Here is a 23,692-nt window from a genome sequence, read left to right as displayed (position 1 = left end):
CCCGTTTCTGGCTGCAGTCGCGCCGTTTTCTTAAGGCAGAAAAACACATGGGGGAATGGTCCTCCTTGCTGTGCCAAACAGCCGGGGTCTTGTCTGCTCGTGTTTGTGGAACGTGTTGGGAGCTAAGCCACCACACGAGATCCTGAGGCCGAAGGCAAAACTCAAAGCTGCTTTCAAAGAAAATGACCTCCCACCATGGCTAATGAGGAAGACAGCTTCTCTTCTCTTCTCTTCTCTTCTCTTCTCTTCTCTTCTCTTCTCTTCTCTTCTCTTCTCTTCTCTTCTCTTCTCTTCTCTTCTCTTCTCTTCTCTTCTCTTCTCCTCCCCTCCCCTCCCCTCCTCCTCTCCTCTCCTCTCCTCTCCTCTCCTCTTCTCCTTCCTTCCTTCCTTCCTTCCTTCCTTCCTTCCTTCCTTCCTTCCTTCCTTCCTTCCTTCCTTCCTTTCCTTTCCCTTCCCTTCCCTTCCCTTCCCTTCCCTTCCCTTCCCTTCCCTTCCCTTCCCTTCTCTTCCCTTCTCCCCTCTCCTCTTCTCCTTCCTTCCTTCCTTCCTTCCTTCCTTCCTTCCTTCCTTCCTTCCTTCCTTCCTTCCTTCCTTCCTTCCTTCCTTCCTTCCCCTTTCTCAATTCATAGAATGAAAAAGCAAGCAAGTTGTGCTCATTCCCATGAACCTCCAAGGGCCCAAGAGTCCCACATTCTTGAGTCAGACAATCCCTGCAGCTTCTTTGCCCTCAACTCCCCAACCACCAAACTGGAATCCAGACTGGGCTTCCCCCCAGGTCCTTCTGTGTGGGGAAGGGCTGTCCTTCAAGAAGATCCATCTAAGCAGGCATCTAGCTCCCCTTGCCAGCTGCACTAGGAAAAAAGGATGTCAGCAAGAATAGCACCTATTGCAGAGCAGGTGACTTAACGTTTCTTCCAATTATTTTTTTCTTTTTGCTTTGGGGAACAAAGAATGCCTCCATTGTATGCAGAGAAAGGATCATCCTGAAACTGTGGATCTCAATGTTTTATTTAAGGAAAGCCAAGTGGGAATTCTCAAAGGGAAACTGGATGGAGAAAAGGAGAGGAATCACCACATTCCTGAGCACATCTGGCTTGACTAAGTCCATTATTTCTGGGACTTGTATGCACAATTCTTACAGGACGAGAAAAGCTAAAGCAGGAGGAACAGAATTACGTTGGAAGAAACCCAACAAATCATTCTTGGTTTTCATAGGTCCTATGAAATGGGGGGGGCACTTTGCATTTCCAGGGAAGAGGGGTGATCAAGGATTTGACACATTGAACAGCCTTGTTTTGTGGCTGTTCTTTTAAGAGGAATCTAGATGTTCCATTCCCTCCCACATGCCCTATTCCATGCATGCGTGTAAGCAGAGGTTGGAGGACCTTAGACATTAGAAAAAACTTGGTGTACTCCAAGCCAGCTGTGCACCGGGCCAAATTCTTCTGAAAGGCAGAGGCCCAGATGGATGGAAGAGGGCATGATCCTTCCCTTTTTTTTTTTTTTGCAGTGGTGAGGCGTGATGCAGGAGAGCAGAGAAAGAGAAGAAATAGGTTAATGCAGACAAATTCTCTTGCATTTTTCTCTCCAAGGTCCACCATCAGATGAATCTCAGACTTTCAGAGGAAAAGAAAGGGGTCAACCATTGGGCAATGAGATCGGGAACAATTGTCACTTAACCTTTTCTCCAAGGATCTGCAGCCTTCTTGGCTCCTGACCCTTCCAGTCTAAGGAAGACCACCTTAAAGGATCTCTTCCCAGGATCTTATTCACAAGTAATATTGCTAGGGATGGTTGAAGGATTTCGTCTGGATCTGAAGACCTTCAAAGATTCATCTACCTGGTTGTTTTGTCCACAAATCTGGGTGGAGAATTCTGAAAGACCATTTGTGGGCAAGCTGGAATCTAGAGACCAGAAAGGGTGGTGGTACCCACATTGGTGAAGACAGAAGAGGCTCTGAGACCCTCGTCTAAATTACATTTTTCCAGATCTCCAGTTCTGCTTCAGTACAAACACATCTTCTTTAGAGGAATGCATTCCCCTCCCACTTTCTACACATGGAAAAAGAGTCAATTATATATAAACCCACCAGGGACCACTCTGAGGCTCCCACAGCTGCAACCTTTAAAAAGGGGGCTTTTATTCCTTGCTTTTAGCTTCCATTTACTCTGCCACAGAAAAGGAGAAGCTTAAGAAAGGAGAAGCTTGTTTAAAATGTGTAATATTAAGGGGTTTTTAACTGGCAACACCCAACTAGTATAAACAGCCTTTACTGGACCTGTCTTCCAGAGTGCAAGTTAACCATGAATACTTGCAGGCTTCAACAGAATTTGTCAAACTCTGGATCAAAAATCACCATCCACTAGGCCTCTCTTACCTTTCTCGTCATTTTGCAAAGATGTATGGATAGCGATAGATAGATAGATAGATAGATAGATAGATAGATAGATAGACAGACAGATAGATAGATAGATAGATAGATAGATAGATAGATAGATAGAAAGAATTATAGAAATAGAGAGATAGAGATAGATGGATAAAGAAATAGAATAGTTATACAGAGATAGATAGATAGATAGATAGATTACAGATATGAAAGATATTTAGATTTAGATATAGCTATAATGTAGATGAATAGAGATAGATAGATATACAAACAGATGCTAGATACATACAGATAATAGATATTTTTATAAATATTTAATTTCTATAGGCACTCAACTATGGATAGATAGATAGATAGACAGACAGACAGATTTAGACAAAGATATAGGTAGGTAGATAGATCAATTGATCAATAAATTTAGATATAGATATAGATGATACAGATATGGATATACAGTATAGACATATAGATTAGGATGCAGCTATATATATATATATATAGTGATAGAGATAGACCTCTACACTATACATTACACTCACACCCACATAGCATTTCAAGTCCATCCTGCCAGGTAACGCGGCTGGCATTCATGAATCATGAAGAACTTTGCCGAAGAAGGGTGGGAAGCCCATGGCGGGCCCTGCAGGAAATCACTGGATGGGGTCCTGCCCCACCAAAAGGTTCGTAAATCTTTGCCAACCAACTTGTCTCCCTGCACAGTTGGCCCTCCCGATTTGCTCCGAGGAAAAGCCACTCCTTTCCCAACAACAGGAAGGCTCTAGCCAGACTGCCCGCCTGCCTTTTCTTTGCTTCTGTTGCGCAGGATGAACAATTTCCTTCTTTTGCCCAGTCTGTAAATAAATCAGTTGCAATAATAATTATAACAACATCCACTCCATGCCTGCTTCTGACTAACAATAACAGGGTTATTCCTCCCCCCCCCTTGCTCAGAGGAAAAATTTTGATTTGGTAGCTTGGATGAGAGAGACAAAGACCCCCATTATGGAGAAAGAGACCTCAAGAGGCTTGATTGGAGAAGTCAAGACCTCCCAAGACGGGTGGGGCTCTGAAGCTGAGCTTGTGCTGAATGCGTTACAAAGAGACTTTGCGGCAGCAGACCAGCTAATCCTGTGCGAATGTCCCTTTCTTGTAATAGGTGCTTGGTTTGGGGAAGCCAGAAGAATTGGACGATGGGATCAGAGGTGGAACTTGAATGATTGCAAAAATAGAATGGGAAATGTGGGGGAAAGGACCGGCACCAGGCAGTGGCATGCCACCAACCGGGCTGTGCAAACAAGTGAAGTCCCATCCATGGAATCCAGGTAGCATGCGAAAACAGGCCCCCCACTCCAGTCTGCAGAACCAGTCCCTGCTGCCCAAAAGGTTGGGGGGGCTGCTGCTTTAAAGACAGGAGGAGGAGGAGGAGAAGGAGGAGGAGAAATCGAGTGTGTATTTGTAAAGATGCCTTTCAGCTATCTCACAACTTCAAGATAGGTGGAGTTCAGCTCCGAGAATTCCCTAGCCAGCATGCTTTAAGGTGGGTGGATCTCCTTTCCCAGAATGCTCCAGCCAGCATGCATGCAATGCCATGATTTTTTACAGGAAGAGGCTGACACCTCCAATGGATGCCCTAAAATGGTCTACAGCCTGCCTTGATTTCTCACATGGTTATTAAATCCTGAGGAAGATCTCAAAAGAGAGTCCCACACCTCAGCCTTTTTGGGAGAAATGGAAGAATGTGGCTGAGAGAAAAAGACAGTTGCATCCGCCATCGTCCCAAACAAAACCAGCTGCAAAACCTTTTCCAGAGAAATACGGGAAAAAATATATCTCTGCAACAAGTTTGGGACTACGACTGACAAGCTCTCTTTTAGCAACAGAAGAAGACATGCGCAATTGAAAGGCAGACCATGGCTTGGCCTGATGCCCATCGAGAGCAGACTGCATTCGAGCCAGGAACGGATCTTTAGCGGGCTCTTGAGTGGAACAAATGAGGATAAGTTACGTTCCTTCAACGTCCTGCCTTGGAAACCTCTCCCCAAACAGTTGGAAATGAAGTCTGAGGCTGCACAAGGATAGGGAAGTAAAGCCAGAGAAGGGAAAAGACGGCGTTTTTCTTAGTCTAAATGAAGCCTTTGTAGTGTGATTCAGCTGCGCTCTTGGGGTGAGCCCTGCCAGAGCGAATTTGGCTTGGAAAGATCATCATAGCCCCACAGGATGTGGTTTGCAACTTCACCCACTGCTTTCTCTCTCTCTCTCCTTCTTTCTATTTTACAGCGTGGACATCTGGACTCCACCCTGACTCCCAGATTTCTCTATCCTGTAGGGAAGCTTCTGCAAAAAAGGCATCTCCAACCTGGATAGGAGTCCTGGTTAAGAGGAAGCAGAGGAGAAATTGTGAAGGTCTACAACCGCTCTGGCCCAAACCAATTTGGAGAGGCACCAACCAAAGTTGGTGGGTTTTCATTTGATGAACTGGTCTTCCCCCTTTCATGGCATGGTGAGGAAAATAATTATTCTGTCATGTACAGACAACTAGACCAAGACTAGTTCTAACTGGCTACTTTATTGTTCTCTGCCTATAATACAGGAATCTTCCCGGACTGGCAACTTTCACCTGGGAAAGACTAGATAAGGCTCAAAGGCATTCAGTGGGGTCGGACCTTGCCCTGTTGTGTTTATGTAAGGAGTCCAGACTAATTCCTCACTTGATCCCTCCTCCTGTCTGGGATGACTGCTCTCCAACAGATTCAATGGCACCAGATTCAATTGGGAAGAAAGCAATCAATAGAGAAATGCAGCCATCAATAAGAGGTTGATGTACTTGTGACTTTTATCTATTCTTATAATATTCAATCAATGAACATTAATACTCCAAGTACAACCACTGGTACTTAATTTCCAGAGAGGTAGCTATATTATCTTTCCTTACAATGAATAGCCAAGACTCGCTGTATCTGAAAGAGTGACAAATCTTATTATGCTCGACTCTCAAGGAAAGCGGCTAATTAGTAGAAGAGAGAGAGAGGGTGGATGAGTAAATGAGAGCTTAAAAATTAGATTGCTTTCGTGCTGCCTGGTTTGTCCAAATGTTGGCCAGAATGTTCAATCAAATTTTAGTTGAGCATTAGAACAAGTAATTGTCTACCCAGGAATGGGATTTTCCCGTGTCAATGAAACATACCTGGTAGGGATCTCTTGAGTGTGGGTACCCAAATATCAAAATGGTGACATGATGGTGCCATCAAAGATATGGGTCACAGTTACAATGTGTGAAGAAGAGGTGGGGCTAGGATTGCATGCCTTCTTGGCTTTTTTGACTCCCTTCCCTCCCCCCACCCCCACCCCCACTTCATTGAGGAAGCAGAAATGTAACATAGATTCTAGAAAGGTGGCAGTTTGGCCAAGAGGTTCTTTGCCCATCTCTTCCTTCATACAAAATGTAGTGATATCTGGGCATGACTTTAAGCAACAAAGGGCAGAGAATGATCTGATAAAAGGCTGGGGAGCCCACAGCTGAATAACGGGAAGTGAAAAAAACAAATGTGGAGAGGATCTGTCCGAGCTCATCAGGGCGGAAAAGAAGACGATGGGAGATCTACACTTTCAGATTTGCAAGATTCTGTCAATAATAAAGTAAGAGTATCTCATCATGTCGTGTTTCCAGTCTGGTCTACTTGAGGGGTTGACCCAAGTCAAGTGGTAGCTTAGAAACAGCACATTGTTAACGTGCATGAATGTAGAGAAACAGGAACAGCTTTCCCCCCCCCCCCGCTCCCTGCAAGATGTTGACCCCAAATTGTCATCTCAGCCATGTAGATTTGGGCCACGGAAAGTCACAGAAAAAGGAAGTATGAAGGTGAAAAGTCTCTTCTGGGAATGTGAAACTTCCTGTTCTGGAGGAATGATGCTAAAAGGGGAATCAGTAGAGCTCCAGAGGCATCAGCTTTGAAGAATGCTTTTCTGTGGCTGACTCATACATTGTTTTCTCCCCGAGGGAAAAGTCTACAAGAATATCTACAGTTGAACTGCTGTCCAGAAAAAAGGGGAATCCTGTAAATATTAGGGAAAAGAGAAGGGACAAAGCATCTAAGTCTCTGGGCATGCTATCAACCTTCTCTAATGGAGATGATGTTGTAACTCATGAATGAAGGCAAATACAAGCTGGGTCAGTCACTGGGACCAGAGGTTTAGTCACCTGGGCTTTTGGATTCATGGTGGAGCCCATCCAACCTCTAGACGTTCACTGGAGCAAAGCTCTAATCCTGTGGGTCTTCTACAGCCATTTGGACCTCAGGAATTCCCCACCTTTGCTGAGGCCAGAGCTGCATTGCTCACAAATCCAGAGGACAGGTTGTGTGAATTCAGAGGACAGATTGTGTGGGCTGAAAAATCAATTGTTTGCAGATCCCATCAATGAATTTCTCTTAGGAATCCACTCCCTCTCTCTTCATCCATTGCAGCTGCTGGCAGGCCACCAACTTGCTTTTTGAACCTCTCCCTGGAAGGTTTCTGGGGGATCTCTTGGCCTTGAGACAACTGTGGGAAGCCCAGAAGGGCCTCTGATGGAGGATCAGCAAACTCCATTTGACGTGAAAGTGGGGGGGGGGGAGAAAGCAAAATAAAGAAAGGAAAAGGATGACTCAGAGCTATTAATAGTGAAACTTTGGCAGGTGTGGAAAGCCAACTTATTATTAAGTCTCTACTGTGCAATCCAGAACTCAGCTGGTCTCCCCGTTGTAACGTTTGCACTTGAGGTGTGTCCAGCATCCTTATTTCTTCCTTCCCACATCACCCCTTCTTATTTCTGGTGGAATTCTTTATCCTTTAACGTCATCTGAAAAGACATTTGTACCATACTCGAAGCTGTTCTCTGTTGGGTGTGTAGTGCTGTTGGGCCAGGGGCTCTTCATGGCCCCCTACCCAATTTTGGCAGGTATCTCTGCAACTACAGGAGGTGGGCAGGGCAGCAAATGGTCAATTGTGGAGTAAATTTTGAAGGGATGAAGTACAACCCCTTCCCACTATAATTTCAAAATGTGCCTTAAAATAATATTTAATTACATTTCCTTGTATGTCACGGGATCAAAAATTCATAGAATCACACGGCTGCAAGGCACCCTGGAGGTCTTCTAGTCTAGAGGTCCCCAACCTTTGGGGCTCCGGGGACCAGTTACATGGAGAGAGGTTTTTCTGTGGACCAAAGAGTGTGTGGTTTTGTGTGCTGCCTGCATCTCACAGATGGGGCTTTTCTTGTTTGTGCAGACCCGTTGCTGGCAAGCCACAACCCAGCACTGGTCCATGGACTGGCAGTTGGGGACCCCTGTTCTAGTCCATATCCTATATGTAGAAATTCTTATACCATTCTGGACAAATTGTTGTCCAATCTCTTCTTGAAAACCCCCAACAATGGAGAATCCACAAATCCAGGAAACAAGTTGTTCCATTGATTAATTGTTCTCACTGTCATAAAATTCCTCCTTAGTTCCAGGATGACTCTCTCCTTGATCAGTTGCCATTCATTGCTTCTTGTCCTGCCTTCAGGTGCTTTGGAAGAAGGAGGTTGACCCTCTCTTCTCTGTGACAGCCACTCAAATATTGGAAGACTGCTATCAAGTCACCCCTACTCCTTCACTTCATTATAGATATTCCCAGTTCCTTTAGCTGTTCATTCATTTGCTTTATGTCTGGTCTGTTGATGCCTGTAGTTGTATCCCATGTCATACTGTGATTTTTGGCATTGATGTAATATAGTCTGTGAACCCAACAATTCTGCCCTGTAAGCCATCATTTATGACTTAAGGTATTGTACTATGCCAACTCAGCCACAATGGGTTTGTTCAATAAGCCAAGATTAAGCCATGTCTTAGTATAATATAGGAACCCAGGACGTTTATGTATTAGGACTACTGAGAACTTCTCTGAGCCAAAGTTTCAGCCCCCTGTTTGTAATGTTCAACAATTCCCATCTTGGCCAGCTCTCTTCAGAATTGCCCAGGATAGAACTTCTGTGGGCAAAGCTGGCGCCCACCCTTACCACAGACTCATTATGGTCTACCCCTAAAAATAATGTAGGACTGCAGTCCTTAACGTTCTAAACACAGAGCTGCATTAAATTAGGAACACAGGAAGCTGTTTTGGTCCCCTCAAGCTGACTCAGTCGATGGTTGCCAGATCTATTTGAAGATGCCGGGGACCGAGTCTAACAATGGCCCTATTTGGAGATCTCTAGAACATAAGGAGAGACCAGCAGGATCAGGCCAAGGGCCACGTTAGTCTAGCATTTTGCTTCTCACCAGCAGACTTTTTTTGGATGGGGTGTCACAAGCGGACGTTGGAGATGTTCCTCTCTTGTCATTATTCCATCCATTGCTTGGGTTTTGTAGGCCTTCAGCTTGAGGAGACAACTAGCTCTGATTCCCCATACCTCTATTAATTTATCCAATCTCATGTTAAAGCAATCTGAGTTAGTCAGACCACCACATCTTATGGTAAAGAATTCCACGGATGCTTCTCTTTCTCCTTCTCCTCCTTCTCCTCTCTGCAAACCCCACCTCCCTTCTAGCAGTGATGATGTTAGCTAATTGGGTCATGAGACGTCTGCAAGAAAACCACCCAGCTCAGAGAGCCCCAAGGACCCCACAGTCCTCCTCCTCCTCCTCTTGCCCACACCCCTTTTCCCCCTGTGGTAAAACAAATGCTCATTTTCTTAAAAATAATTGCTCTACTTAGAAGAAAACGCATTTAGACCATCCCAACTATCTTCTGGAAAGAGGCTGACAGAGGTTTTCCTTCTCTTCCACCCCACCTGAAAAACCGGAGAGCTTCTTTCCTCCTGTGGTTTTGTGCAGGAGAGGCACTTGCCAAGTTTTCAGGACCCAAACATATAATCCAGTTTTCTTCTCCTTTCGAGAACAAGGTAGGGAAGGCGTAAATGATGGCTCTCCTCAACCCTAACCCCAAGATAGTTTTAGAGGCGGTGAAGGTCGTGGAAACAAAGGCAGAATCAGAGCCTCGTCTTCTCCGTTCTGCCGGCCCACCTTCCTCTCTCGGCCAACACGGTCTTCTTCTCAACCAGCCCCCGCCTCGGTTCTCAGAGGAAATGACACCAGCATCCTTGAAATTCTGTGGGACAGGATGCATAAAAAAAGACCACCAAGCATCCTTGCTTTAGAAAAGCAAGCAGAGAAGAGAATGGGCACGTTCCTCGGGGAGCTTCCTCACTCCCAAAGGCAGAGAGGGAGAGATAGCCTCATTCCTAGGTTTAGTCTGTTGGCAAGGAAAGATCTGCTTTTAATTAATACACTCCATTTCTTGGCAGCCAGCCTCTTTTTGCTGATGTAGAACGCATCATCTTCAATCTGTCCCCGAAGGCCTCCCCAGATTCTGCATTTGTTGTGCGGGGCCAAACAATAATTTAAAAGAAATGAGGCATCAGAAAGGGCTCTTATTTAGGGGAGTGGGTGGCTGGATAAGGGAATCCTTAACAGAGCTGATATTGTGTAGTTAATTCTCATAAATTTGCTCAATTAGAATTGAGAAAGCATTGTCTTTCTGGAGTTTGTGGAGATTATCCGTTCATCCAGGTCCCGGTTGTCTCACAGCTGATTTTTCAAAAGGGACCTGGACTTTCTCGGTTTTCCTTGAAGACCTTTTTGCTTCTGAAGAACTGAAGAAGCTTCTTGGATGAGAAGCGAAAGTCTTCAAGGAAAACCGAGAAAGTCCAGTTGGCTTTTGAAAAAGCAGCTTTGGGACATGGATTTTGGTTACAAGAAGCTGCAAGTCTTGTATGTTGCTTGCCATCTTCCTGTGCTCATTTAGTTCAAGACTCTTTGAGGGTCTTTTTGAATTTGGGAATTAAAAATGAGAAGACAATGGGCATACTTTATTGGATCCTTTGGTGATGCAACAAAATGGAAAGGGTTCTCGTTCTCGGTCCATCATAACAAGATCTTGTAAGTTTTGAAGAACCATCTCATCGGCTTCAAAAATGCCCTGATGATGTTCTCTAACCTGGTCATGAGATGTCTGCAGAAAAGCAACCATGCTCAGAGAAGACCCTCCCCCACCAACAAAAACAACCACAAAAGGCATCTACTGCATGGTGTCCCAACTGTAGGACTTTTTTGAATGGCTGGCCTCCTTCCCTATGCCCTCTTTGTTTCCGATTGTGAAGGAGTCAGATTTAAATATCAATTGTGGGATCGTATGTGTATTCTTGTTCCCCACTGAGGTGTTAGATCATGTTGTGGTTGACCAAGAATGAGAATGGACCCTTTGTACTTTGTGGTTAGTTCGTTTGAAGCCTTCTTCCACATAGTGTTCTGGATTGCACCACAAATGAAACTCAATTCAAGTACAATATGAGATAACACAAACAGTAACAGAATAACAGAATTGGGAGGGACCTTGGTGGTCTTCTACTTCAACCCCCTGCTCATTTATCATATATCATTCTGGAAAATGGCTCTCCTGTCTCTTCTTAAAAACCTCCAGTGATGGAGCATTCACAACTTCTGGAGGCTAGCTGTACCATTGATTAATTGTTTTAACTGTCAGGAAATTTCTCTTTAGTTCTAGATTGCTTCTCTCCTTGATAGGTTTTCATCCTTGCATCTTGTCCTGCCCTCAGGTGCTTTGACCCCCTCTTCTCCCTGACAGACCCTCAAATATTGGAAAGCTGCTATCGTGTCACCCCTAGTCTTCCTCTTAGACATTCCTGGTTCCTGCAACCGTTGGTCATATATGTTAACCTCCAGTCCCCTAATAATCTTAGTTGCTCTTCTCTGCAACATTCTTTCTCTCAAGGATTTTTCCCTCTGTGCGATCCAGGCAAACACATTTCTGAAAAGCTGACTCATCAGTCGTTCCTTGGGTATCCTCACTGCCCCCCCTTTAAAGCATCTCCCTATTCTTTGTGCCCACATGCCCAGCCCCACCCCACCCCACCCCACCCTTCCCCATTGCTCAGTCTAGTTGCAGCTTTCTTTGACTGCAGCCAGTCAGAGAGAGAAATTTCTCTCTCTCTCTCTCTCTCTCTCTCTCTCTCTCTCTCTCTCTCTCTCTCTCTCTCTCTCTCTCTCTCTCTCTCTCTCTCTCTCTCTCTCTTTTTCTGGGCTGTTGTTTCTCAGTTTTTGCCAATCCTGCCCAGCAGCCAATGGTGCTGTAATATCTCGGGGGTGGTTTCCAGCCGTACTGCACAAGCTGTCCTGAAAAATTATATATATTACAACGAGTGGATCATGCCTTAGAAGGGAGGAGGAGTGGAAAATATGTATTCATCAGCTGAAAATAAATATTCACCCTTTCCCTTAGTCGGAAAGGAATTGGGGGAAAAAGAAAGGAGAAACAGAAGATGACTCTGATTCATTTGAAGACACGGTTGTTAGGACTGGGAAAATCTCCAGGGTGCCCTAAAACTAAAAAAACAACAACAAAAAGCAACCAAAACCACTATAGATCTCCCCTGGCTTCTGTTTCCTAGTTGTTCTTGCAGCCTCTGGTTGCAAGGAATACAAAACACCCCCCTCCTGTGCCTGTTTACCGCTCCCACCCCCCCAAATCTCCTCTCCAAGGCTGCATCAATCAAATTACAACCCTTGGTGCCAAACCAGCATGTGATTTATTGGGATTTGACGTTGGTGAGGTTCACCCATCATGTTGAGATATATTGGTTTATCTGTCTCTGTGGAATAAACCACAATGGGCTGGCTTGCATGACGGGGTGGGGGGTGGGGGCGGGGTGGGGTCTTCAGGGTACAGTTTTTTTAAAAAAAAAGTCACGATGACAGCTGAAGTGGTGGGATTGAATGGAAAAATCTGGGTTGCCTAGAAAAATCTGATGGAGTCTGCTTACCATGTCGAGGCCACCATTTTGACATCTTTTTGGATCATATCCTGTGGACATCCCCGTGGGTGACACATTAATAGTCGCAAATCCTAGTTGGTAAACTGGATTCACACAAGGGCCTAAACCCAAACAGATGGAACTGGGAAACTGTCTTTGTGGTGTTGTGCATCATTTCATGTAAGGGTGACCTTCCTTATCACTTTTCTATCTCAAATTCAAGAGTCTGCTCTAACCCCCCCCCCCCAATTAATTCAAGTTAAATCCAAACTCTGGGGAAACGTACAGTAGCAGTTTGGGCATATTAAAACTGCCAGACACACATTTTCCACACACACCCAAAATTCCCCTTGAGTTGGATGGCCTTTCTTGAGAATAAAAGGCTTGACGATCTGAGTTTTCAGAGGACTGAAGACAGAAGGAGGATAGCTTAATGTCTCTATTGAGAGTAGATGGTGAAAGTACGAATACTTAGAGATTTTTTTTCTTGTTAAACTTTCCCTTCTCTCTTTTTAACATTGCAGGTATGTTATAGTGATAGATAAAACAATTTTAAGAGCTTTGCCAGTTAAAAGTCATCACTGTAATCTAGAACTCACTGGGCACACTTCTGCTTAAACCTGGCTTGAGGCAACACAGTTGGCGTCCAACTGGACTAAACAGGAATATGTACATATTCCAATAGAGGAGAAATGCTCATCCCTAAATCACAATTATGTCCATGAAGTTCTATTAAAAAGGGATTAATAGAAATTAAAATCTTCAGTCTACGCTTGAATCCCAGTATTTTCAATACATGTAGAGCTAAGATGTAAGTCCACATTTCCCCCTATTTTGCTTGGACAAACTATCTATCTGCAAAATGTTGGACATGGATCCATCAAGGATCTAACTTTGCTTGGGCTTGCAAGAGTCCAGTCCCATTCAGACAGACATCAGGCGAGTTTTTGACTTAGGAAAAATGCGTGTGGAAATTTAGCAACCGAGCCTTGTAACTTGGATCAAATCAGCTAGGTAACATCTTTGGGCTAGAGTCTCTTGAAGACCCTTGGTTACATTCTTTTTTTTCTTGTTCTATGCATGATAATTTTGTCAAACCATTGATGAATATATAAATTAAAATATATCATTTTTAAGGGTGTGAATCCCTATATTGCAGCAAGCTATTAAGTGCTCAGCCATGGATGTTGAATAAAGCACAGCTGGTTAGGCTCACAGAGAAAGTGAAGATATAAACCATAGTTATAACTCAAATAGCCAGCTTTATACTGTTGGCTAAACCAGAAACAGGGAAACCGTATAATGGTTTACTGCAGTGTGTGCCTGTTCAGGCAATTTATAGCAAAAACTGAGCTATATAACTTCTAACAATATTGCCAGGACTTGAGAATAATTGGCTTTAAGCTTGTTTGCCATTCTCCTATGGAGATGCAGGTCTGATTTAGTTCTAAAGAACTAGCTTTGCCATTAAAAGTTAATCAAATTCTAGATAGATAGATAGATAGATAGATAGATAGATAGATAGATAGATAGATAGATAGATAGACAGACAGACAGACAGACAGACAGACAGACAGATAGATAGATAGAGACACAGGATGATAGATGATAGATAGATAGATAGATAGATAGATAGATAGATAGATAGATAGATAGATAGAGATAGACAGACAGACAGACAGACAGACAGATAGATAGAGACACAGGATGATAGATGATAGATAGATAGATAGATAGATAGATAGATAGATAGAGAGAGATAGAGATAGATAGATAGATAGATAGATAGAGAGAGAGAGAGAGAGAGAGAGAGAGAGATAGATAGATAGATAGATAGATAGATAGATAGATAGATAGATAGATAGATAGATAGATAGATAGATAGAGATAGACAGACAGACAGACAGACAGACAGATAGATAGATAGAGACACAGGATGATAGATGATAGATAGATAGATAGATAGATAGATAGATAGATAGATAGAGATAGACAGACAGACAGACAGACAGACAGACAGATAGATAGAGACACAGGATGATAGATGATAGATAGATAGATAGATAGATAGATAGATAGATAGATAGAGAGAGATAGAGATAGATAGAGAGAGAGAGAGAGAGAGAGAGAGATAGATAGATATCCTAACAGGGCCCCTCCCCACCCTACAGATCAGGGTAATACAGCAATACCTTTACATTTAAAAACTATAAATAAGATTTTCTTGCATCAGTCGGTGCAAGGAAGGAAGGCAGGCAGCTACAAAGCTGGGCTGTGAACACAACTGAACTATTTCCAAACTGTGCCCAACTTTGGAGATGTTAGAGCTCAGCTCGTAACTCACTCTGAATTTCACATTGTGTATTCTTTAGTTCTTTGCCTCCCTCCCTCCTTCTAAAGCTTATGCGTTACTCAGCTGCCTTCCAGGAAGGAGAGAACTTCTGCAGGCAAGATCTCAGAGAACCTGAAGCATCCTGCAACAAAATGAACAATTTTGCCATTGCTCTTTGGTTCCAGTGGGGGGGGTGGGGGTGGTGAGAGAGGGGGGAAAGAAAGAAAATAAACTTTGTACTCATTTTTTGGCCCCTCGGAAGAGTAAAATTCATCCAGCTTTGGGAAAAAGGATGGAGGCTCCTGCAGAATCTACATCATCCTTCCTTATCTGCTGATGAAACCGCATTTCCTGCTGACTTTCAATCAGGCTACAAAAATAAAACGGATTCCAGCCCCTGGATTAAACCCATGTTTAACCTTTGTGGGGAACATGGCCTTGTGAATTTACATTGGGTTGCTAAAAATGAGACTGAGATCAACAAATCACTCTTAGGTTCCCATGATATTGGTGGTTCTTTCCTCATCTGTCTCAAATCTTTTTTATCCCCTGGTTCCCATCAGCTGGAAGTTCCTTTTCTCATCTGTTTCAGGACAGCAGCCTTAAAATAAGCCAGGCGGCGAAGAAGAGCGGGGGCAGACGGGATGGGGAGAGAACGAGTGAATTACTCAGTTCCAAGTAGCACAGAAAATTCAGCCAGATAGATGCCCTGCCAAGGGTGTTGCAAGGGGCTGTCCTGACTTTTGAGGTTAAGAGGCCTGTAGAAACTGAAAAGCAAGTTTGTAAAGTTCCCTCTAGAAATGTCCGTTTGCTAAATGATCAAAATCCCAAAGCCTTCATCACCCATGATCAACCACATCCTTGAGATCAGCTGGACGTGTTTAGGCAACAAAGAATGTAAAAATGATGTAGAGGCTCTAGTAAGAGTGCAGAGAAGAGCAGCAAAGATGATCAGGGGTCTGGCGGGTAAACCATACAATGAACGGTTGAGAGAACTATATATGCCTAGTCTAATGAAGAGAAGGTAGTGACAGATTTTATTTTCCTGGGCTCCAAGATCACTGCAGATGGGGACTGTAGCCAAGAAATTAAAAGACGCTTGCTCCTCGGGAGGAAAGCCATGGCAAATCTAGACAGCACACTAAAAAGCAGAGACATCACCCTGTCAACAAAAGTGTGTATGGTTAAGGCTATGGTCTTCCCAGTTGCAATGTGTGGCTGTGAAAGTTGGACCACAAGAAAGGCTGAGCGCCAAAGAATTGAGGCCTTTGAACTCTGGTGCTGGAGAAGACTCCTGCGAGTCCCTTGGACTGCAAGGCGATCAAACCGGTCAGTCCTAGAGGAGATCAACCCTGACTGCTCTTTAGAAGGCCAGATCATGAAGTTGAAAGTCAAATACTTTGGCCACCTCATGAGAAGGAAGGACTCACTGGAGAAGAGCCTCATGCTGGGAAAGGTTGAGGGCAAGAGAAGAAGGGGACGACAGAGAATGAGGTGGCTGGACAGAGTCACTGAAGCAGGAGCCATGAGCCTAAATGGACTCCAGAAGATGGTAGAGGACAGGAAGGCCTGGAGGAACGTTGTCCATGGGGTCGCAATGGGTCGGACACAACTTCGCAGCTAACAACAACAACAACAACAAAATGAAGAGAAAGATTAGGAGAAATGTGATAGCATCTTCCAGTGCTTGAAGGGCTGCCCCAGGGAAGTGTGGTCAATTTCTATTCCAAAGCATTTGAGGGCAGGACAAGAAGCAATGGGTGGAAGCTCGTCAGAGGGAGATTCAACCTGGAAATAAGAAGACGTTCCCTGACTGTGAGAACGATTAATCAGTGGAACAGCTTGCCTACTGGAGTTGTGAGTGCTCCATCACTGGATGTTTTCAAGAAAAGTTTGGGCAATCACTTGTCCAAGATGGTGCAAGGTCTCCTGCACTGGGCAAGGGTTTGGACTAGAAGACCTCCATCAGAAAAATAATAATAATAATTTGGCTTATTTCTCAGACAAATCCTGGTCAAAGTTTTAGCCTGTTATGGAGCTGATTCCCTGGGTTGGTCTACCTGGTGGGATTGACAAGTGGATAGTGAATTAGTAGTAGGATGAAGAGGAATTAATCTGGTAAATTCAGATGGTGAAGTGACAGCCAGGATCAATCAATTCCTGGATATAGCTTGGCTCTTTTGGGTGAGCAACTCATTGGTCCAAGAACCAAGGAAAATATCAGGAGAATCCAGATATTGTCCTACAAAGTGTGTCTAAACTCACAGGTTCCAACAGGAAATCTAAACTAATGTCAAGAAATGGCAAACAGCATCAAAGAAAAATAATTACATTTTACCGTTCCTTTCAGCTTTAGCCACACCCTAAAATTCAATTCCATGTGCTAATAGTGTGCAACGGTAAGTCCCGAGAAGAATGCTTTCTTTGAGGTAGCTGGAAGCTGTCCTTTTCTTCTTCTCAAAAGCCAGGAGGAATATTGACTCAACATCCCTGATATTTTGCTGGACCCAAGTCTGATGATCCAGCTTCTTTTTGGAAACCATGCTCTTGTATGAAACTTCACAGCCAAAGCTACAAAAGCCAATGAGATAATCAGGGGTTATGTCTGGTTCAAGTTGATCTGGGTGCAAAAACTGGGAAAAGAGAAGATCTTAGCTAGTGGAGAGAGGAAAAAAACCCCAGTTTGATGGATGAAGAAGAGGAGAAGAGAATTTGGGTGACATGATCAAGGGTGAGATGATTGCAGCCAAAAAGAAGGGGGAAAAATGAGAAACTGCACACCTTTAGTATAATGTTAGAACTGAGCCAGCGATTGGTTGTATCAGCGCGAAGGTTTGTCAGCAGATGGTATAAGAAATATGGTGTCAGAACAGATGTGCAAGACTGTGGAATTAATGAATAGCACAATTGGTCGAAGAATTGTACAGAAATGCACACATTAGAGAGTAATGTAAAATATTCCATAATGCTATTTGGCTGATTAATCTGAGGTACTACAATTAATTGTATTTATCATCATACAGTTATTACCTCAGAAACGTTTCTCACATTAATGATCTACTGATTTTCCAATAATAAATACATAAACAGTTCTTTTGTTCTTCTGATGATCTCTCCATGATAATGAATCTATTAATTCCACATTAGCTTTCAAGAGAAAATAAATTACCGTTAATCAGGCTCATTAAACTGATGAGCAAACAAGCTATTTGAATCCATGTATATGTAATTTAATTCTATTCTTTTAAATGCCAGAAAATACCAAATCCAATAGCTCAATCAATTAAGCAATTAGCCAGTGACAAAACCTTTCAAAGTGTTAGATATACACATATCTAAGCATACTATTTATGGTCCACTCTGTTTCTCCAAGAACTGCAATGAAGATTAGCTTATCTATCAATCCCAATATATCTCCACAGGACTAAATATTGATTATGAATTCATAAGGCAGCCATTCTTGATAGTCATCAAATCAATTTTCCTAGGGCACAAAAAACCCCAACCCAAACCCAACTACTTCTGCTGTCTCTGGGTAATTTTTTTCCACCTCTCAGCTACAAAGAGCAGTTCAACATGTGGCACAAAACCAAAATACCATCTCATCATCATCATTTTTTAAAAAATTCAAATCAGTGTGTTTTACAGAAAGCATGATCAATGGATGATGCCAGAACAAGCATGAACAATAATGGAAAAAAAAAATTAGTCATGACAGGTACTGACCAAAGAAACTCAATAATTTCCAATGTAGGGGTGAGATGTTGGAAAAAAATAATCTGGCTTTCAGCAAATTCAAGGCTGTTTGAAGAGTTCTCCATCTTGCAAACCTGATCATCCTTTAGAGATGGAGAAGAGCAAATAAAGGAGCAAAGTGGGAGATATGAATTAAGGAGAATTCTAACCTAGAATTGAAGAGAAACTTCCTATCATTGAGTGGAGTGGAATGGAATGGAATGGAATGGAATGGAATGGAATGGAATGGAATGGAATGGAATAGAATAGAATAGAATAGAATAGAATAGAATAGAATAGAATAGAATAGAATAGAATAGAATAGAATAGAATAGAATATAGAGTAAGAAAGTAGAATAGAATAGAATAGAATAGAATAGAATAGAATAGAATAGAATAGAATAGAATAGAATAGAATGTAGAGCAAGAAAATAGAATAGAATAGAATAGAATAGAATAGAATAGAATAGAATAGAATAGAATGGAATGGAATGGAATGGAATGGAATGGAATAGAATTCTTTATTGGCCAAGTGTGGTTGGATACACAAGGAATTTGTCTCCAGTGCAAAAGCTCTCAGTGTACATATAAGTAATAGTGATATATCATCAGTGATTAATGATCAGTGATAATAATCAGTGATTAATGATCAGTGATAAATGATCAATTCATCAGTGGAACAGCTTGCCTCCAGAAAGTTATGGGTGCTCCATCACTGGAAGGTTTTAAAGAAGTAATTGGACTGAAATGGTCTAGGCCGGGTTTCCTGCTCGAGGAGTGAGCTGGACTTGAAGACCTCCAAGGTCCCTTCCAATTCTGTTATTCTGTATTCTACTGCAACAAAATATTCAAGCCAGTGGGAAGGGGAGGGACGTCTAGGATGATCAGAAGAATCCAGCCTTACGTTGGATCCAAATGGATAAGGTCCTCTCCTTAATGATTTAGGGGGCTGTTCTAGCAAGGATAAGGATGAAATAGAAAAGACAGTACAGCCAATGAGGGAGAACTGCCAAAAATTTTTAGGGCCAAGTTATAGAAACCACCCAGTGGATAAAATGTGGTCAACGCCCTCTGGAAATTGGTTGGCATTCTGCATGCTTGTTTGTCCTGCAGAATGAATGCAACTGTTCATTCTGCAGGCTCGGATCCCCACCCAGATGGCACCACCTGACTTCACCTTCAAAAAAAACCCAGGGAGATTCAAAAGAGATGGATTCATTGGCAGGGATTTCTCTATTTCTAGGCTGTGGGATGGGCACTCCCTGGTTGCTCCAGTCAAAGTGGCACCACTCCACAAACAGAGGAATATTTCAGTAGGCTCCAGGGAGCCCAAAGCCTGCAGACATACACAAGATATTTATGGAGAAATGGGGAGAGGAACCTTCCCCCGATGTGTTTGACTTCAACCTCTCTCATTCTAAACCACCACGATCTTTGCTGGCCTCCAGCTTTAAGTGTCGTGAAATATCCCTGATACCATCCACGGTGGATCATGCATACTAGGCACAAAATAAACCCATGGAGGAATTATTTCAAAGGTTATGCCAAGGGGCAAAGAACTTAAGGGCTTCTAGATATTACACTATTATAATTTCCATGTAATCAGTACCTGGTCGGTGATGAGGGAGGCTGGAGATTGGGGATCAGAAAAACATGGACATTTTCAGGTTGACCTTCACTGACATCTGATACAAAAGTTATTTTTAAGTAAATAGTCCTAGCTACATAATTTAGGAATTGTGACTTGTGGCTTCTGTAATTAACCCAAATCCCCCTGTCCGTCTTGGACCCTAAAGAGTGACCTTTAGTGGTTCACCTTTGACCAACATCCATGACATTTGTTTCCTCATTCATTCATTCATTCATTCATTCATTCATTCATTCATTCAATCAATCAGCCCTTCCTAATTTTAAGAACCATGAGATATATTTTTTCTCTCTGATCAAGACTTCTTTATTCAAATGTCTGAAGATTTTCCTAAAAGCATCTTTCCTCTTGTTTCTAGTTGGTTGATACTAGTACACGATACTAGTTGGTTAATGACAAAAGAAGACTTTGAGGTGCAATAAACCTCAAAGTCTTTGTTTGTCATTAACCAACTAGTATCATGTAAATAAGTGTTTCTGCATTCTGGCCAGCTTGATGATTTTCCTTTCCTACACGGGAGTTCAACTCAAAGCTGATTTGTTGTCTAGGCAACCAAACAGCAAAGGCTATGAGAAACTTCCCTCTCATGAGCAAATAAAGGATGCATGTACAGTATGCCATTTTTTTGGAACCTAGGCCAACCCAACAAAATAAAAATAGATGCATTTATTTCTCCTAGCATATTCCATTTGGAAAGATAAACAAAATACGGGCAAAATACTTCTGCTATATAAGGGCAAGAAGCACATGGCGTTGTAAGTGGGCAGCAATGATAAATCGGTGCTTCATGAGGTCTGCAGTTAACATTCCGCTTCCTTTTGACTTCACAGCCTTTATTGGGTCTGTAACATTTTCAGTTTCCTCTTGATAATAATGAAATCTAGGGTCATGCTTCTTTTCAAGGAACTGCTGACTAGCTCCATGGTGGAGAAGCAGTTTCTCTGCATAGTAAAACAATCAGCAGTTCAGATTTTTTTTAAGAGACCTAGGATTCCTTGTATCTCAAGAAACATTATTCATCACCCAATTTTTAGCTAGATTCAAGCAACTAGGCAGGTGGTATGTTCCGATTCAGCAGTTGGCCCTCAAGATCTCCATGCCTCTTCCCTCTAAGAAGTGATGTCCTCGGAGCAATCTCAGCAGGAGAAAAGAGGCCGAGAACCTTGTTATGCCCTCTGTAAGAAGACCTGAAAAAGATACTGATGGTATCTCAAATCCCATAACTTGGTAGGTAGAACACTGACCTTCAGACTACGTTCATTTCTTATCTCCCATAACAAGGTAAAGAGAAGCCAACTCCTCTCAACTTTCCACCGATGAGATTCATTTCATAGCCTAGCAATCACCCAACCTGTCATTGGTGTAAACTGGGACCTCGAGACCATCTGGGCCCACATCTCACATAGTTGAGATGTCCACCTCAGATTGGTGCTCTTGTCACCCTCAGCTCCAGCTGATCTCTGATTTGATCTATTCAGTGGAGCCTGCCTTTAAGAAGACTGCTGCTACTTGAAAATTGGAATTTAAGTACAGTCCAGAAGGAACTTTTTCTAAAGATCACCAAACGCCAGGCTTGAGAATTCCAAAAGTTCTAACTGGAAAGATAGAAAACCAAAAAACGGTACGTCTCTTCAAATTTCTGGCTCACTCCTTGCCCCCATTCCTTTCTTTGCGAAGCTGTCAGACTAGTGTCAGCCTCTCTCTGTCCCTTTGGGATGGAGACCTTCTACCATCCGATGCATTGACTTGGCTCGAAATGTGAATTTTGCTCATTCTTGACTTTGGCTACAGCTCCATCATCATTGCTTTTTATCCCCTCAAATCCAGAAGAACAAGAGATGAGGAAAGGGCGAAGGATGACTTACCTCCTGACTCTGGATTGGCGCAGATAGGAAGAAGATGTAGCAGAAGTTGGAATATTGGCCAGCAAGCCCAAGTCCCCCGAGGAAGTCTAGATGCCATGGTATTGCCTACAAGTGTGGCCCGTGGCTTCAGATCATCCCTCTTGCTCCGAGAAGGATCAAGTGGGTGAGTCAGGCGTTAGAAACAGAGGCTGTCTGTTTTCAATTGAGTTTTCAGCTACTACTATATTTAATAAACTTGCTGCTGGGACAGGGAGGGACAATCTGAATTTCCTCAGCAGTCGCAAGCAGGCTGGGCTAGAGCAGCACCTCTCATATTACAGATGAGTTCCCCTCTTAAAGGGAACGTCAGTTCCTCCCCATCTCTCAACGCAAAGGCACAGAACACTCTCTTTTCTCTTTTCTTTTCTCTCCCCAAATCATTTGGGCCTCCAAAGGAGCGGTTGAGCTCATTCCAGCTTTTACTGTGACAGGAAGATGCTTCACGAGGCAGGGAAGAAGAGTCGAACTTAAAACCTGAAGGCGAACTTGTAATCCAGATCTGGTGAATTTGCACTTGAAAAATCATGGACCAGTTGTGTGTTTGTCCAGTTTTTCTTTCACTTCTTTGGGAGTGTGGAACATTTCTTCAGCCTGAGGAAAGCAGTTTGGTAGATATCTACCCATTGATAAGCACTCCGGTCTCTTCTTGGAAACCTCTAGTCGTGGACTACCCATCACATAAATGGCCATTTTCATTTCCAAGGGCTATTTGTAACACGGATGTATGTGGATGACCATCAGATCTTTCTGAACAGACTTGGGCATTTTAGGGCCCCTGGGCCATATACAGCCCATTGGCTGTCCCTGTTTGGCCCACCTGAGGTCAACTGGAAGTTAGAAATCAAATCTAAATAAATGGACGCCATACAACTGCATTGCTTTTGAGAGCGACTGCTATATTTCTTTTTCAATTTATCTCTCTCTCTCTCTCTCTGTGTACCTTCACAGCCCTATTCATGTGGCCCTTCCAGTTTTGCATGTGGCCCCTTAGGAACCTGCCCACCTCTGACCTTGAGGGTCTTCAAACCAAAGAAGATGCTTCTGGTTTCATGCTCTGGAGTGACGTTTCTGGGTGGGTCTGCATTGTACAACATCTGCTTCTGCAGCTGGCTTTCTTTCAATCTAGCAAGCTTTTTGCTGGAGCCCCCATTTGCACAAGTATTGCTTCTTTGACAAATACCCCAAATTCACACTAGGCAGCCAGGGCCTTTGATCCAGCCTGGGGACTTGCTTGGAGGTTTGCTCTCTCCTACTTGACAGTCTGACCTCTTTTTTGAATCAACAACTGTGGTGGCTCCCGTTTGGACAGGAACTATGAAATGGAATTAATGGGTTGTTTATTCTTGTTTCCGAGATCATTAATAAAGATCTTATGTAAATGTAGTGCTTGCTTGGCTCTGTGAAGACTTTTATGAGCCTCTCCCTCTGGGTTTTAGTCAATTCATTGTTTAATTGAATTAAGATTCTGGAATATCTTCTTTGGACAAACTTGAGTGATTTGGACTGACTGGATTCTGCAACAGATTCCTTTCTATTTCTCCATCGTAGCTCCGCATGGTAGGTCAGGTGCTTCCATCCTTTCCCCTACTTTTCATTATTGTGAAGAAGGTGACAAATATTCAAATATACGATACATCCCAGATCTTTTCAGTATCCCTCTCTGAGTACATTAAACTGCCCATCCACCAATTGGGACCGCTAAGATGTTTCTCCTATCTTGATGGCTTTAATGGAGGCACAAAGCTGATTATCTAACATGTGCAGGGCAGAAGAAGAAGGCCGACTGCATGAAGACATATGACTCTGTCAGGGAATTGTGCAGCTGGTGTCCAAATGAAG

General features: G+C 43.0%; 1 protein-coding gene across 1 annotated transcript in view; it reads right to left on the bottom strand.

The window, feature by feature from the left end:
• Window positions 1-21,911, bottom strand: part of CSPG4 (chondroitin sulfate proteoglycan 4) — a gene marked incomplete at its 5' end in the record, with an annotated part of 43,148 nt that extends 21,237 nt beyond the window's left edge. The window contains one exon of the mRNA XM_081337751.1: window positions 21,815-21,911. Coding sequence (XP_081193877.1) covers window positions 21,815-21,911 — 97 coding nt within the window. The remainder of the gene's footprint in view (window positions 1-21,814) is intronic.
• Window positions 21,912-23,692: the final 1,781 nt, after the last annotated feature.

Source organism: Vipera berus (assembly GCF_964194415.1).
Source record: "Vipera berus genome assembly, chromosome: 12".
In the NCBI taxonomy this organism is placed as follows: Eukaryota; Metazoa; Chordata; class Lepidosauria; order Squamata; family Viperidae; genus Vipera; species Vipera berus.
The sequence above is the reverse complement of the archived record's forward strand: the minus strand, read 5'-3'. Positions and strand labels throughout refer to the sequence as shown.